General features: G+C 40.4%; 1 protein-coding gene across 2 annotated transcripts in view; it reads left to right on the top strand.

The window, feature by feature from the left end:
* Positions 1–427: 427 nt before the first annotated feature.
* The window catches only part of RMDN3 (regulator of microtubule dynamics 3), a 319,677-nt gene continuing 302,789 nt past the window's right edge, over positions 428–17,315 (top strand). Inside the window, exon 1 of one of the 2 annotated variants that reach the window (XM_044074186.1) lies at positions 428–1,122. In XM_044074186.1, coding sequence (XP_043930121.1) covers positions 927–1,122 — 196 coding nt within the window. In that variant the 5' untranslated portion in view covers positions 428–926. Of the gene's footprint in view, positions 1,123–1,298; positions 1,368–17,315 lie in introns of those variants that run through there. The other variant, XM_044074187.1, reaches the window with a different exon arrangement.

The raw sequence follows: 17,315 nt of genomic DNA, 5'->3' as shown, positions 1-17,315 counted from the left end.
ACCTTGTCCGCTCATGATTGGCAGTGGAGTTTTACAGTGTCGATGAACCTAAAAAAAAATCTGATTGTTTAATCCTTTTCTAATTAAAAAATATGAACAGATTTTAAATGTTGCTTTCATAAATTTAGAAAGTTACTAGAATAACAGGGCATTTTCTGAAGAATTTGAAGTCTGAAACTCAAATGTATGTCATTATTTAGTGACTTCAATTCTCAGGTTATTCCAATTATTTGGCAGACAATCACAAATTTTATGAGGAACAGACCAAAAATATGAGGCAAAAATCTGGACAGTTGAGAAGTAATGAATTCCTTGATATGACAGTTTTGTTTAATTCTCTCCTCAATTATTTTGTCCCCACGTTTGTGCCTGCAGTGCAGTTGCAGATGTTTTCTGCAGGACCATTTCAGTGATGTACTCAATCACAGTCCCACCGCATTTTTATTCCGACTTCACAGAAAAACGAAAGTTGAAGCACTTTCGTAAACTTAAAATTGCACGCTTCTTACATAAGGTTTTTGACATACTACGGTCGGATAGGGACAAGAAACGAGCCAGTTACCCACAGCATTCAGATTTACGTACTACACATCTGTAATTTGTATATGAAATAGAAGATGAAAAATGTATCATCCCTGTGGGTGCTGATAGTCTAGGCTAACCCACGTTTTGTGAATTAATTTCTCTAACTCGTGGTAAGGACACGCTGCCTTTTTGAGCCAAAGGTACTCAAGAGTCGCATTTGGAATCGCGTGAAGCCCATTGGATTTACTGTTGTTTCTTAATTTCAGATCGAGACACAAACACTGCACGACTGAAATAAAAAAATGCAAGGAATGTTGCTTCATCAGTGACAAGGAGTTGTCACCTTGTGATTTGTAATGACTCCCGCGTTGCGCCTCATTTTATAAAGACGACATCTTATCATGTTAGTTGGTTTGAGGAGTTATCGGCTGGCCTTCGCAGCTGTCTTGGGAGGGACAGCAGCAGGAATTTTCTTGGTCTATGTTTTCAGGAAACAGCGAAGAAAAGATGCAGAGCGAAGGCAAAATAATATTGGAGACTTGCGTTTGTATGCACATCCTGTAAGGGTTGTCGAAACCGACACAGCTTGGAATAATGGTAAGTAATTACTTTTGTAAATATCTACGAAAATTTTGTATGGAGCTGTAAGGATTGCCTGTTTCAGGGTACACTGGCCGACAATTTATGTAGTATTTGAGCTTAGTGCTTTAGACTGGTTGATTTTATTTTGCCTCGTTCTGAGGCCAAGCTGTGTCACTTCTTATACAGCACTAGTGATTGAAGGCGGGAGCGATCCACTGGATTTTGCCTAGCGGAGGAAATTTGGACAGTACAAAGAATGGGTAAGGAAGATGACAGATGCCTTATGTGGTGTGGTAGAACTGTGAGGGCTAATGGGTGACTTTAAAAACAGAGTACGGAACAAGCAAGGAATGAAGGGAATGATAATTCATTCAATGAATATTTAATCAATTAAGTAACTTGTAGACAGCAGCTGATATATAACATTTAAAAACAAAGTGATCCTAGGCCAAACTGGTGTGATCAGATACTGTTTAGACTGAGGTAGCAAGACAGAGAGAGATGAAAGTTCTGGAGCAGGTGGCTCAAGGTTAAAATGGTGCTGTTATAGCTTCTGTTGGCAGCAGACGTTTATTGTGGATGTGCTTGGGAGTGGGAGGTGGGATTATGGGTCAACTGCTGTAGTGGAAGGCCAGGTTTGGAATGCTAAATTGTAGTGGGACTTGGCGCAGGACTGGTCTTTGGTCAACTGGTGTCCTAGGCAAAAGGTCTCAACAGCGCCCCCCAACACCACGTTGTGCCCACATCCTGGACTACCTGCACCATCCAGATTATTAGAAAAACACCCCTGCTAGAGCGGTGCCCTGGGTGGTTTTCTAGTTGAGTTATGCCTAAGGCCGGCTCTGACTTGATGGGAGGGGACATAGAATTACACAGTCTGGCCTCTTTGTCTAGTCTGGCTATGGTTGTCTCTGCTTTTTTCACAGTGCAGCTCCAAATGATTGGGCCATGCTTGCACAAGTAAATTTGAGTGGTGTGGGTTGATGCTGCTTCAGGTAAATTTAAACAAACTACTACTGGGGGGGGGGTGGGGGAGCAGGTACATGCAGGTAGGTGTAGCATAACTCCCTGAAGTCATTAATGTTGACTGCGAATTGTAACCTCAGAAGAATTACTTGCACTTTTACATATTCAGTGATTAGTATGATTGGTATTCCTTCCGAGTCTTGCTTTATGTACATGCTTGGTAATTTAGATTATTTCATTGGATTTAACTGGTTGCAAATACATGCTTTCATCCATTTCTGTCCAAATTCAATTTGCATTGATTTTATATGGCATATATAAGCATATTTTCCCAATAAAGGCAATGACTGGGGTGTAAAGCAACAGTAGCATATTGCAATTGCTTATGATGAGAAGCTGAGTCACTGCAGAAGTATTGGTGGTGATGGGGGTGTGTTGCAGGCAGCGTAAGACAGGTTGAGAGTAAAGCAGTAAGGTGATTTTATGGTTAAGATCACTACTTCAGAGATCCAATGTGTGCGTGTTCTCTCTTTGTCTGCACGGGTGTTTTCCAGGTATTCCATTTTCTTTCTTCTGCCCAGACATGCAGGTTAATTGGCTGCTGTAAGTATTGTCTTGTGCCCTTGCAGTTGCAACCCACATTGTGGGTGGAAGAGGTATCTAATAATCCATTGTCTTACCTGGTTGACCATGAATAATTCACTCTGCTGGTGAAGCACTATTCTCTTGCACCATAGCCAAATTATGGAACTCCCTTCCACCCACAATTACCTCTGTACCATCATGCACTCACTTCAAAACTTTACTAAAAGCGCACCTAAAAACATGCAGGCTATGCCCTTGCAACTCCCACTCTAATATCACCCACCCCATCCGACCACTACCTTTCTTTCCACTCCACTAACTACCTTGATTATAGCAAGCTCAGATGCTCATAAGCCTAGTACTTTTTATACACTAGGAACTTCTCATCGTAACATTTGTTAATGTCTGTTATGTACTTCACAGATAAAGATTCTAATTGTCAATTGATGTACTATGTTCTTCATCTGTAAATATGTTGTAAGTAATTGCTATGTTAAATTGTTAATCACTATGTAATCCATTGTAACATTTGTTAATGTCTGTTATGTACTTCACAGATAAAGATTCTAGTTGTCAATTGATGCACTATGTTCTTCATCTGTAAATATGTTGTAAGTAATTGCTATGTTAAATTGTTAATCGCTATGTAATCCAATGTAACTACTGTCTGTTTATTTTAACTGTGGAGCTTTTCTCCCCGGGCCTCCGCTGAAAATGGACCTACGTCCAGTTGGACACTCCCGGTCAACAAATATAAATAAATAAATAAATACGCAAATTAAAGTAAGGGCAGTGACAGGACAGAGGGTAGTCAAGAAGGTAGGACAGAGCAGGTAGGGGGAGGGTTTTGTATGGCTTTCAAAATATATTTTAGGACTCTGTTTTCAGCTACAGGTGTCTAGTTGGAGATTGACTTAGGAAATGATGGTCTAGGTGAGGCTTTGAAGGCTAAATGTTAAGGGAAGAGACTCTGTAGCAGGGGTCGTGAGTGTGGATTGTCTGGTCCCATTTGCTTAGGTTAGCTGCTACCACCTACAGTTTATGCAGTGGGACCAAGGTTTGAATTGGATCCTTGCATTAGTACACGTAAATGGGTAGGCATTGGGAGAGTGTTACACTTATTGATGGTCAGTGTGACACCTCCACAGTCATTATTGACTGTATGGAGTAGTTTCAGGGAACTGGGTTTTATTTCCTCAGGGGAATGGCTTGCAGCTTTGGGTACTGAAGGACTAATATGACTGACACTCCTTTCAAGTCCTTCCTTACTTGCACATTTTGTAGCTGGCTACCTGGTGTAGTTTGTTACAGGTAAATATGTGTCTTGTCATTTTCTCCAAATATAACTTATTGCTGTGTCTTGATTTGGTACATACAAGCAGGTCTACTCTCATCTTAAGGCTGTGGCTCATCTTTCACATGTTCCTTTTTCTAAGTTTGGAATTTGAATTTATTTTGGTATGTAAACAGGGGATGTTGTTCTATGGTTCCTCTTCTGTTGCACTTGGCAGGGTGTTGCCCATGATGGTTATAAATTATTTGCCACATTTGTGTTTTTACTATTGTATTTCATGTGGAAGTGGCACCATACTTTGTGAATGGGGGAATAAGGTCAGGAAAGTGTGGTGCACTTGATCACCATTGTCTCTGTTTTGACTTGCTAAGAAAATTCCATACCATCTGAATGAAGGCTTTGGCTTATGCATGTCTAATGGGTTTACGCTAAAATTGTGAGGATTGCAGTTGTGATTCTCAGAGGGAAATAATTTTATATATATAAGTAATTAGGGACCTGGGGACCCAAGTTGATAGCAATTTCTCATTTGACAGCCACGTGGCCAAAGTGGTTAGAAAAACATTTTATATAGCCCACCTAATCATGAAGGGATTCACATCTAGATCAGGGGAGGTTATCATGCCTCTTTACTCATCCCTCATCAGGCCCATAATTGAGTACAATGCCCCTTTTGGGATGTACCTTACTAGACACCTGCAGCAACTGGAAAGACCCCAAAAGTACCTCACCAAGAGGATCAAAGGGCTCAAACAGATGCCATATGCTGCCCGGTTAAAGAACCTTCAGCTCTACTCAGTGGCATACCGCCTGCTCAGAGGCGATCTGTGCCTGACGTATAAAGCCATGTCCAACCCGGAATTAATGGGCATGCTGCACCTCAGAAAATCCAAATCCCATCGAGCTACGCGCTCGAGAGACTTGAACCTCAGCACTGAAATAAATAGGACTTGCTGGAGGGACAGATTCATAACCCAGAGGCTCCCTTCACTCTGGAATAAAATCCCAGTCCAGGTTAGGCAGAGTCCCTCATTGACTCTCTTCAAGAGGAATCTTGATGAGTGGATGGGAGATAGTAGGTTTACCCCGGGTATCACTTCTGTGTCACTGTTAGACAGAGGCACAGTATACTAACCTCGAAAAAGGGCATAGCAAAATAAATTTAAAATGGGTGGCGAAAGCCAAACACACTCTGGCTAGGCTTATAAATGCCCTAGGGCAGATAGCCTAGTATGAACCTATGAACCTATATATATATGTGTGTGTGTATATATGTATGTGTGTGTGTGTATGCACACACACAAAGTATGCAGTGTATATGTGAACACACACACACACACACACGTGCGCACACACACACACACACACACACACTGAGGTTGTGCTAAAGCGGGTATGTATAAGTAGTAGGGAGTTTGTGGGTTGCAGCAGTGCTTATCTCATTCCAGAAGTGCTTTAAAGGCATAAGAATCATAGGAAGTACAAGGCTACTGAGGCTTGTGTCCATTACTCTTTGCCAGTTCCCACGCTAGACCATATTTCCCCTGTCAAGGAGGTTAACCCAGTCAGCCCAATTGAATTTATGAATACCCATCCAATTATCCATGTTACTTTTGAAGGAAGATAGTATATTGCACTGATTTATCTGCCTGGGGAGTCTGTTCCAGAGGTTTAGATGATGCTGAATAATAAATTTCTCTCCCTACTTTATTTTTGATGTTCTGAAGCTAGTTTAGATCTCTTGTTCTGATATTTATGGGACTGTTTGATTTGTGAAGGTGCAAAAGATTCTGGCTACTGGGTCTCTGATTGATCAGAAGGGAAGGCAAGGGTCTACTCTGAAGCGACTGCAAGACACAAAAAGGAGAAATAGTGTTTCTGTTTTTTCTGGTAGTTTAGCAGTTTTAAACTTTTGATCCTCTTTGTGAGGAACCCAAGTGTCTTTCCATTTGTTTCATATGCCAGGTTACATACACCCCAAAAGGTAATGTATTATATAACTGGTCTGATCTGTGATGAATACAAATGAACAATAAAATCTTTAAATCTGGGTGATGGTTGCTTGGTGATCAGCTGCACCAGGTAGGATTTCTTGACAACAGTTGCTCCATGGTGATCAAATGGGAGAATTAACAACCCAGTTTCCCCGGTTTCTATCTGCATTTTCAATTTGAAGCAGTCTGTTGTCATTGCTGTATGTGGAGAGTGATTTGTCGGCTAAATGTGTCAGTGTTGCAGTTTTAGCCCCTTTTAAATAACATCAGCCATTTGTAAATACACATTCCTGCTGGAGGTTTTCTGTGTCAGAAGGATTTGACAGTGACTCCCAGTTTGCAGTCATCCGCAAACTTAGTTTGCCATAGGTCTTGTTTTTTAATCTGTGGGTCAGAGACGTAAATACTGAGCAATAGCAGACCCAGCATGAGCCTTGCAGGACAGCACAAATCACTTCCATGTTCTCTGACAGTGCCCCTACCACCAGCACTGTGCAGGTACTGCTTTTTAGCCAGTTTGCTCTTCATTTTACAAAATAGAGTTCTTTTGTAATGCATTTTGTTTATTAATTATGCTAGCATGGGGGATGGTGTTAGTTGCCTAGTTGCCTTTGCCAAATCGGGGTAGGTTGTGTTTACATTATAACCACTGTCAACAGCTTGTGTTATCTTTTCATAATTTATCAGGTTCATTAGACACTATCTACCTTTTATAAAACTAAATTGCTGTGGATCTAGCCTGTTGAGTCTGTCTTAATCAAGTCTGCGCTAATGTGTTCCATAGCATTGCAAATGAGACTTGTGAGGTTGATGGACCTATAGCTTCTGGGGTTGGTAGTAGGGCCTACCTTTATGGAGAGGCATCACCAGTTCTGTGTGCCAAATTTCCGGGACTGAGCTTGCAGCCAGTCTCAGTTCAATAACTTGTGAAAAGGTTCTGCTTGGCATGTTCAATATCTTTTAATAAGCAGCCCAGTATGTTAGCTAGTCTCACTGAGGAAGTGATCTTGGTTGTGGGTAACACTTTCAGGATATGTTCTTTAGTAGCAATGGGGGATGGTGGTTGAGAAATAGGGGGATTGTAGGGCTTTGGATAGTCATTTCAGTTCTTGGTGAGGGATTTTTTTTTTGTAATTTTTTAAAATAATTTTGAAAGATAAAATGGTAACTACTGAGTTAACTTTATAGGCTACTATAACTGTAAAATGCAGATTTTGTGAAAGAGCGGTGTATGATTTTGGATTCTTTGTTTTACCTTAGTAGTATTACAGAAATATAAAATTGTAATAATTGTTTATATACTTTGACATGAAGTGCTTTGAGGAAGAATGCATCAGTGATATAGACAACTTTCTTGTATTGCCTTCTCATCATATCTGCCATTCAAGTGGTATGGAACAGAGTTGCGCTGTTTAGGGTGATTTGTTTATGCCACTTTGAGAAGACTGTATGGTGGTATTTTGCAGTCCGTTGTGATCATGATAATTTACAGTACACTGGGTGGGTGTTGTGAACAGTTTTTTGATCGTATAGGAATAAGTAAGTCGCAAATCTTGTGCTATACTGTTTCATGGTGCTGTGATTTTGCATTGTGTAAAAGCTGCAGCACTGACCCGATAGCATTGTGTAACAGGATGTATAAAATGTGTCACTTTTTACACACTTTGGTGCTAAGTCATTGTACTTTATCAGTCTTGGAGTGTCTAATGCAGACAGCTGTGTATGAACAGCTCTCACCACACAAGAATGCAGATGTCTTCTGTACTCTACAGTGGTAGGTGATAGTACACACCTTGATGCTGCTTTTGTACCTGGCCCCATCTCTGTAAGATTTCTATACCTTTCTGACCTGTGTACTGCAGAATCTATTGTATCATACATGGCATTTTAGTGGCGTACAAATGTCTTGTAAATGCATATCTGTTTTTATGAAGTGCATCGAGAGAGCATGCAACATTTCAGATCTGCACATTGGTGGAGTAGGTGTGGTTTAGTCTCGGGGAGTGGGCTGGGATTTTAATCAAGCTGCGTGTGGTGTCACTAGGCATGACATGTCAGTTATGCTTAGTGCAGCTGTAGGTGTGGTTCAGCAGCTCTTGTTGCAACAAACTGCCCAGGGAGTGGGATGGGATTTTAATCAAGCTGTGTTTGGAGAGACTTTGCATAATATGTCAGTAATACTGAGTGCAGCTGTGCAGTAAGTGACTGGGATTTTTTATCCAGCTGTGAACATCTTGAAGGGAATAAACATTTTTGCTGTTGTTGGCATGTATATGACTGCTGTTTTCATTCTTTTAACTGCTCCCATTGAGTTTTTTTTTTTTTTTTTTTTTTTACCATGGGATTCAAAGACTTCATTTTTAAATTTAACTGGCTAATTGATTAATGTGCATTATGCTAGGCGAGTTGTAAGATTATGTAGTACTGATTCTTATTTGTCTCATGTTAAGTATTGTGTTGGTGAGACATTAGGGAAATATTTTAAAGGAGTATGTAAATTTGTTTGTGTCTTTCGGCTTTTCCCAGTTAGGGGTTGCCACAGCAGAACTCTGGTCCGTTAATGATTGGTAGTTGATTTTTACGTGCAGAGTTACCAGCCCTGACGCACAACCTTCAATGAAGGTACGCCCATTCACGCATGTCTCCAAGCAGAAGCCCTTAGCATTAACCTGCCCAAGCAACAAGGACCTCCGAAGCCAAAACGCAAACAAACACCAGTCACAACCAAAGTGACACATAGCTCAGAACACCAGTGTGCCACCCAACAACAGCCCCTAAGGCAAGACAATGTACCCAACACTTTAGTCATAGGTGACTCTATAGTCAGGCACACTGATGTCCCACTCACCAGGCTGAACAAGGAGAAAATTACAGTCAGCTGCCTGTCGGGTGCCAGGATCCGCCACATAACGCATGCACTCAAGTCACTCCACAACAAGTACAAATACGACTCTATCATTGTCCATGCTGGAGTAAATTACTTGAGACGTACCTCCCTGGACTACATGAAAAGAGACATGGAAGAGCTCTTGGATCATGTGACCCAGGCAGGTATGACCCTAGCCCTAAGTAGCATCCTGCCTTCGCCCAGAATTATACCACAGTATAAGGACAAAATGATTGACTTCAACAATTGGCTAAGCTTCTGGTGTCATTTAAAGGGGATCCAGTATTTGTCTGCCTGGGAAGACATGATCGACAAACCACGATGCTTTGCCAGAGATGGTCTGCACCTGTCACCCCTGGGATTCAGGTTACTGGCTAAAGCTCTTGCCACCCCTATAGTGCCTTTTTTAGGCAAGGTTCAAAGGATAAAACCACCACCGTAACAGATACAAGCATGCAAAATCTGAAGGTAATGCTACTCAATGCTAGAAGTCTAAACCTCAAAATGCACTCTCTCGAGGCACTCCTAAAAACGGAGAACATCGATATCTGTGCAGTGACTGAGACCTGGTTCAAGGCTCCAGAGAGCACCCCTGCAATACCAGGCTACAATTCTTACTACACTTTTCGGCCACTAAACCAAGACCAAAACACTAAAGGTGGAGGAGTGTCCATATTCACCAAGGATATTCACACCTCCAGGCTAGTTGCCCAACACAATGCATCTGAAATTCTCCAGGTGCAACTAACACTAGGTAAGACTGCAATCCAAATTGTAGCTTGCTACAGATCCTCCACCATACCCCAAGATTCTCACTACACCTTCCTAAACATACTGGAAAATATTAAGATACAACCAAACACCCTAATACTAGGTGATTTCAACTACCCTGCCATTAATTGGGAAAACTACTCTGGTACCAACTCCTTTTCCCAACGGTTCTTGGAATTCATAAATTCCAACGCCCTGGATCAACTAATTCATTGTCCCACCAGGGGCTCCAATATCTTAGACCTGATCATTACCAACATGGGAGATAGATGCTCCACACCAGTGGTCACCCCCTCATTAGTCAGGTCTGACCATAAGCAAATCACCCTTGACATCCACATCCCACCCCCACCCCCCCAGTAAGGAAACCTCCTTAAAAAACTTCTCCAAAGCCAACTTCATGCTACTGAAGTCAGAAGTGACAAACTTCACAACACCCACGCAGACAGGATCTGGAAGTTCGACTGCAGAATCCTGCACTAAGGCACTGTATGAGCACATCCACTCGTGCATGAATTGCGCCATCCCAAATAGAACCAAGACGCTCTTCTCCAAAAAAGGAAGCCAATCTGGTGGTCCCCTGCTATAAACAAACTATACAACAGAAGGAAGAAACTGTTGCAGAAAAGAGGAAAATCCCAGGATGCAAAAAACTCCCTCACCAGCCTTAGTAAGAAGCTGAGATCCCTCATAAAATCTTCAAAAGCTAGTTACGAAAGTAAAATTGCCAACGATTCCAAAGACGACCACAAGGCATTCTATAGTTATGTCAAGAATCTAAATGGCAATGCTCAGTTCTGCTCTGAACTACAACAGAATGGCATTAAATATACTGATCCCAAGGATATTGCCAATATCCTGGCAGATCGATTTAGTGCCAACTTCACTCCCCTCTCACCCCCTAAAGGGCCCATCTCAATACCAAAAGATTGCCAAATTCTGATAATCACAGCCACACAGGTAGAAACAACACTCTCCAAAGCTAAGAATACAGCATCCATGGTACCAGATGACATCCCAGGCTGTGTACTACATGAACTACAAAATGAACTGGAACCCCACCTAAGTGACATGTTTAGTCATAGCCTCACCTCAGGCTTCGTGCCCACTGAGTGGCGCACAGCTACAGTTATCCCACTCCACAAGGGAGGATCCACCTTGGATCCCGGGAACTACCGTCCCATCAGTCTGACAAGCCTGATCTGCAAGGGCATGGAACGCATTATCATGGAACTTATAAACAAAGACATTGGCAACCTCCAGACACTGGACCCCACCCAGTTTGGGTTTGTGAAGGGCCGATCTTGTCTCCTGAATCTGATTGACTTCTTTGAATCGGTCTCCAGAGCTGTGGACGAGGGTAAGGTGGTCCACACAGCCTATCTGGACCTCGCCAAGGCTTTCGACACCATCCCCCACTCTGGAATCCTAGATAAACTTACTAAGCTGGGCATAAATCCCTACGTCACTCGATGGGTTGTCAACTGGCTTACTGACAGAACCCAGACTGTAAAAGTAGCCAACTCCAAATCCAGCTCAAGACAAGTGAAAAGTGCAGTACCTCAGGGTTCAGTCCTGGGACCACTCTTGTTTGGCATCTACTTCTCTGAAGTACAGGCTAACATTAAGGGACTCTGGCTAACAAAGTTTGCAGATGACTGCAAACTGGGAGCCATTATTGAATCCCCAAATGATGTGGATATTCTACAAAAGGGCCTTACAGAAACAGATGCCTGGTGCCAGAGCCATGGGCTCGAGCTTAATGCCAAGAAATGTATAGTCATCCCCTTTGGAAAAAAACATGTACCCATGAACTGCCACATAGGTGGCAGGACACTAAACATCGAAAGTGTGATGAGAGACTTAGGGACACAAGTGGACAGTGGTCTCACTTCCGATAACCACATCGCCACAACAGTCAGGAAATCCTTCTACGTGGCATACCTCATCACTAAGGACTTTTCATCCAGAAAAAAGGAGGTCATTGTCCCACTGTACTCATCCCTCTTTAGACCCATTATAGAGTATAATGCTCCATTTGGTATGTACCTCACAAGACATCTGCAACAGCTGGAAAGGCCACAGAAATACCTCACTAAAAGAATCACAGGCCTAAAGCAGATGCCATATGCTGACTGTCATAGACTACCCATACATGTCAAGCAGAGCAACTCATTGGCCCTCTTAAAAAGGAACCTTGATGATTGGATGGGATAGGAAATTCACCCTGGGGATCATGTCAGTCACCCTGCTAGACAGGGGCCCAGAGAAGTGAATATTGTGGGAAAAAATTTCCAGGGAATTGTTATGGCTAGGCTTGCATAGGCCTTAGGGCCGATAGCCTAGTACCAACCGATGAACCTAAGAAGACGCTCTAGCTGAGAATCGAACCAGACAGCATCTTACTGTGAGGCGACAATGCTACCGCAGCACCACCACCGCGGGTAAAGGAGTATGTAAATAAAGTAAATAAATAGTAAGAAATGAGTAATAGTGTTTGTGAGGTAGTCATATGAAGACCTGTGTATCATAGATGTAAAAGCAACTGAGAGAGAGAGTTGGGGATAGTAAGCTTGTACAGTAGAAGGGAATAACAAAGTAAGTTGAATTTATGCCAGTATTTTTATTAAAAGTCCTTGTGGTAAAAATGACCATGCGTGTGTTTATGCAAAATGGGAAAGCCGTAGCATAAAGGGATAGAAGGATATCCTAATGATACCAACTTTTTAGTGTTCTTAATTCCCACTTAAACAATTACTCATTGCATGTTAGATTCAGTGAAGGAATACAGCTCTGATTTAAATTCATTTTAATTTTTAGTAGGGTTAAATATTGTGTAATTAAAGATGAAGTTTAACAATACTTCCTTTACTCTTTTGACATACATATTCTTGACTTTTGGGCTGGAACTTGTCTTTTATCTCATTTTAACTCCTGTGGTGTTTTAAAAAATGCACATCCGTAGTTGCAAAGAGTCAAGGTATTTCTCTGTTTAGTTGAATCACTCCTAGGTATGCTACACTTCAGACTCTGATTGTAATAAAGGAACATGCAATCCGGCTGACACTCTTTGAGTAAAACAGTAAGTCTTGTAAAATGCCATATGAATCTCTCTTACATGCTGTCATCAGCTAGAATTTGTATGCACTAATTTGCAGAGCTTTTCTGTCAATAGAAAGGTTACACACCTGATGCGAAAAACTTGCCATGATATTGAAGTTTCAAGTCGGACTCAATACCAGTGTCTAAATGTGTTAGGCCTCATGGAGGCTTCCATTCCAGTTGTGCCACGTGAGAGTTTTATAGTGGACTCCGCAAGTGCTCTAGTTTAAGATGTCAGAGGTAATGTCACATGGAGTCTTTTGTTGTTTAAGGCTCACTTCCATTGTGGACGTATTTTCACATTCTTATAGAAAGAAGGTTATCCCTTCTGCCACAGTCGCCATGGATACATTGGCTTAAGGATGATGGAGGCCATTTCAGTGGGTAGATGGCTCAGATTGTGTGATCACTGTTTTAGGCTGAGGGCATGCAGGCATTTTGGAGATGTGTCCTAACCCTTCCAGGAATCCCTTTCCAAAAGGGTGGATTTGTCTTTTTACAATATGCCAGTGGTACAGCATATCAACAAGCAAGGAAAGACTTGTTTATACCCCTTACGTCAAGAAGCCATAAAAGTGTGGATGTGGGAGGTTTAGAAAGACCAAAGCAAAATTATAGTTGTGTACACTCCCAAGACTAGTAAAGCAAAAATAAGTGAGCTGGAAAGATTGAGGAATAACATCAAGAATAAATACTTTATTAATTTCCCAAAAGTTAAAAAAGAAGTGAGTTTAGCACCACAAGTTTAAAATCTGCGTTTTTATCTGCAACCCAAGACTTTATCAAAACTAATTTCAGTTAACCAAACCGTTGCTTTTATACCATCATTAAGTGGAGCAGTTAGGTACATTAGTTAATTTACATAAAGAAAATTAATACCATATTTGGAAAAAAAGTTAAATCAGTCACATAAAGTGGTTTCTTTTTTGTTGAAAAAAAACTAAACTTCATTCAGTCAAAAATTAAACTCCTACCTTAAAGGCTTTTTAATTTTAAAAAGCATACTAACTAAATAAGGTATTCAAAACCCTGTTTAGAAAAAAAAAATCACTGCTTCAAAAAAAAAAAAAAAGCTTGTACAGGAACATTCACTTTCTTAAAGGGACATACATCTGAGATAAAATTAAGAATAAAAACAGCGATAAATAAACCCTTAAACTAAAAAGGCATATGATTACTAATGGACATACTAGTGGAATGTAAGTCATAACTAGTATCATTAATGGGTTAATTGAAATTACTTCTGATGAAGTATTGGGTTGTAGATGAAAATGCTGTTTTTAAACTTGTGGCATTAAACATACTATTTTTAACTTTTTGGACATTAATAGTATTTATTCTAGAAGTTCAGAAATAATACATTTTGGTAGCCAGCCACTTTCCATAGGAAGACCGTTCTCTAAATGACAAACTCAAGTCTGTTATTACAGAGGCCTCGTGTTTTTTTTAGCCCATGTGTGGCTTTACTGTAAAATATTTAATCACTGACCATCTTTGGGTGCTTTTTCATTCATTCCGTCTAAATTGCACAGTGGTCTATTTTGCTCTTTTTGCCATCCGTTTTAATGATGAAGTTTGTGACGATGTAGGGTGTTGCCATCTGTCCCAGGGAGAATGGGGCTGTGCATGTGCCAGCATAGTTGGCTAGAGTTGTGTAAATAATTTTGTGTCATTTGACTATCACACTGGCTTGTACTGTTGCTTGTTTTAAAAATGTATCAACAGTGTTGTTATAACTGATGAAATGTTTATGTTTAAACAAAGAATTGTTCTGTACCTTTCAGATACTGCACAGATCTTAGCAAAGCTCTGAGTGTGCATTGTACAAGAGTCAGGTAATCAGATGGGATGTCATTCTATAACCAGCACTGAGAGGATGGAATGCATTTGTTTTATTTTCTTTGGAACCTGATATAAAAGATCTATGACAGTTGTCACAAGTCAGTTCAGTGCAAATCTGAAGCTCATCACCTTGCCTTGTGGAAGTAAGCTTCTCAGCATCTAATCTTGCCTTGCTCTATTAATTAAGTTAGCTAAGGAACAGTTATTCTTTAGACAGTTGGGGAATACAGTGAGATTAGTTAAGTAGTGTTTTTCTGCATCGGTTTGAATTTATCCAACTGTATTATTTTTATTTCTCCTGTGTATGAAACTCTGGTGTTTATTGTACTTAAAATAGATATTTATTATTCTCATGTTTTCTCTTATTTAAAGATTTTTATACCTTTTATTGTGGGTGGTCTTTTAGAAAATACCTTTAACGTCTTCAGAGTAGTTGTGATTATTTTAGTGATGCTGATGCCACTCTGAAAAGCCTTGCTGCTTTGGTTTCACTCTATTGTTTATATTAGTATTGATTTTGCGCAGTATAATTGGATACCCCTGTAAGAGCCTGAGAGTAGTTGACTGGTGGCAACATGGTTATCTTGTAGTTTGGGCAGAAAGGGTACAGTTAGTAAATCCATGCCAGTCTTTCCCAGGAGTGTGTGTATGAAAATCAAATACACAGGTGTGGATGTGTCAGCTACTTGAAACAGGGACCCGGTGCTCCAAGGTGAGTGAGTGTTTTGAGATCTGGAGAGACAGGGAGTCCACTCCCAGTTCTGGAGTGTGTTCCCTGTGTGCTCTTGGTGGAAATTGTGCTTGATGTAGAGAGCTGCATCTGAAAATACGCTGTAAATCCATTCCTGTTTTTAGTGACCATCTCTCACTGGTGTCAGTGGTGAGGATTGAGGCTCCTTGATTACTGGCCTGGGGTAAAAAGAGACTGTCACAAGGTTCATACAAAAAGCCAAGCTGCATAAAATCAAAGCCATACTTAGAGCTCCTTATTTGCTTCAGTAGATCTGGTTCCTATTTTTCTTTCCTCACCTAATGGAGAAGCCGGTACGAATGTGCCCTTGGAGGATGCTGTTAATCCAACCATTGTCGTCAGTTTCCAACTAACTTACTCTGACTTAGGTTAATCACTTGGCTTCTCCAATTCAAGTAGTAGCTGGTGAACCCTGCCTTCTTTTCATGAGGGGGATACAAATTATTTTCTTCATCACAGTAACCAAACACTTGGAAGACCAATAGAGGTAGATAATCCTGTTTTATTTGATCCATAGGCAAGAGACTGTATCCTTTCTTAGTTTCTGTCCTTTCCATTCTTGATTCTCACCCAGATTTTTGACACAGGCATGAACTATTCATGGCTCATAGTACACCATGCCATGGTATTGGAGTATGATGCGAAGTTTCAGAGATAGGGGGTGCCCAGAGTACTTGTTGGAACAAATACAGAAGGAATTAGAAATATTAATAAGTAATGTTAAAGACCCCACAGCGATTGAGATGATCACCAATAGTAAATCAAAGTGCTGACTGTAAGATCTGTATTGTAATAAAAAAGGTCTATAGTGGTTTGTGTAAATATTGTGATGTGCTCATGCTAGATCTCAGATTGAAAGAAGTAGCTGAGTAAAACCAAAAAATTTCAGAAAAGGCAACCAAACTGAAACTGTTACTGTGATCTGAACAGTCAAGAAATAAAATGTTGAGGATGATGGCAAGCTAACAGCACTTTTTCTTAGCTCTGCTATCCTAGTTAAATTTTTGACAGGAAATATTAACTACCTGCTGTAGTTGAATGATTATTTTTAAAGTTTACCTGTTATTGAAGCTATTCAAAGACTACATTGGGGTTGTATATATTATTTCAAAATTCCTGTGAAATTTTAGACTGAAACTACATCCTCATTTCATCTCTTTGGCATGAGTTGCTCTTTGAATAATTCACAAGACTCCTTAGTTTAGAAGGAATTACAATCTTTACTCTCCAGTATTCAAGAGCTTCCAATTAAACTGGATAAAATGGACAACAAACTTGATACTTTTAAGGAAAAGTGCTCAAAGCAATTGGAACTGCAAGAAGTAATTATGCAACATAAATCTCAAATTTCCAGCATAGAAGAGACACTAAATTATTTAAAGGGCATAGTCTCTGAGGAAGAACACCAAGTTGAGTTTCTGTTAAAACAAAATACTTCTCTGCTGAGCAAACTAGATGACCATGAAAACAGATCCAGAAGGAATAATCTGCACATTTATGTATTACCTATGAAGACTGAGGGTGACAATGTAGTTAATTTTTTGACATCTTGGCTCCCTAATGTATTGAATCTACTAGAACCTGTCTGGAATGGAGAGAGTACACAGGTCATTATTAGTTCCTTCATCTTCTAATAACCCAAATACTAATCTGAGGTCCATAATTGTTAGATTTTTTCCAGTCAAGACAAAGAACTGTTATTGAAAACAGCATGGACAAATCACTGATGTAAATACACTGACTCTTCTTTAAAGAGCTTTGACAGTGAATATTCATCCACAGTTGTTTATAAAAGAAAATGTTTTTTTCCTTTAATAAAAGAAATGAAGAAGTCAAGATACATTTACTGATTCCAGCTAGATAAGGTCTTTTTGTCGGATGGTATCAAAATCTTTGAGTCCTTAAATAATGCTGTTTCTTGTCTAATGTCTAATAACGTTTTAGATCGGGTAGAAGGAATGGATTGGACCAGTACTTCTTTAGACACCAGCAAGGAAAATGGATGGAGAGGTGTAG

Source organism: Protopterus annectens, chromosome 6.part0, assembly GCF_019279795.1.
Source record: "Protopterus annectens isolate FY-2018-M chromosome 6.part0, PAN1.0, whole genome shotgun sequence".
Classification (NCBI taxonomy): Eukaryota; Metazoa; Chordata; order Ceratodontiformes; family Protopteridae; genus Protopterus; species Protopterus annectens.
The sequence above is the reverse complement of the archived record's forward strand: the minus strand, read 5'-3'. Positions and strand labels throughout refer to the sequence as shown.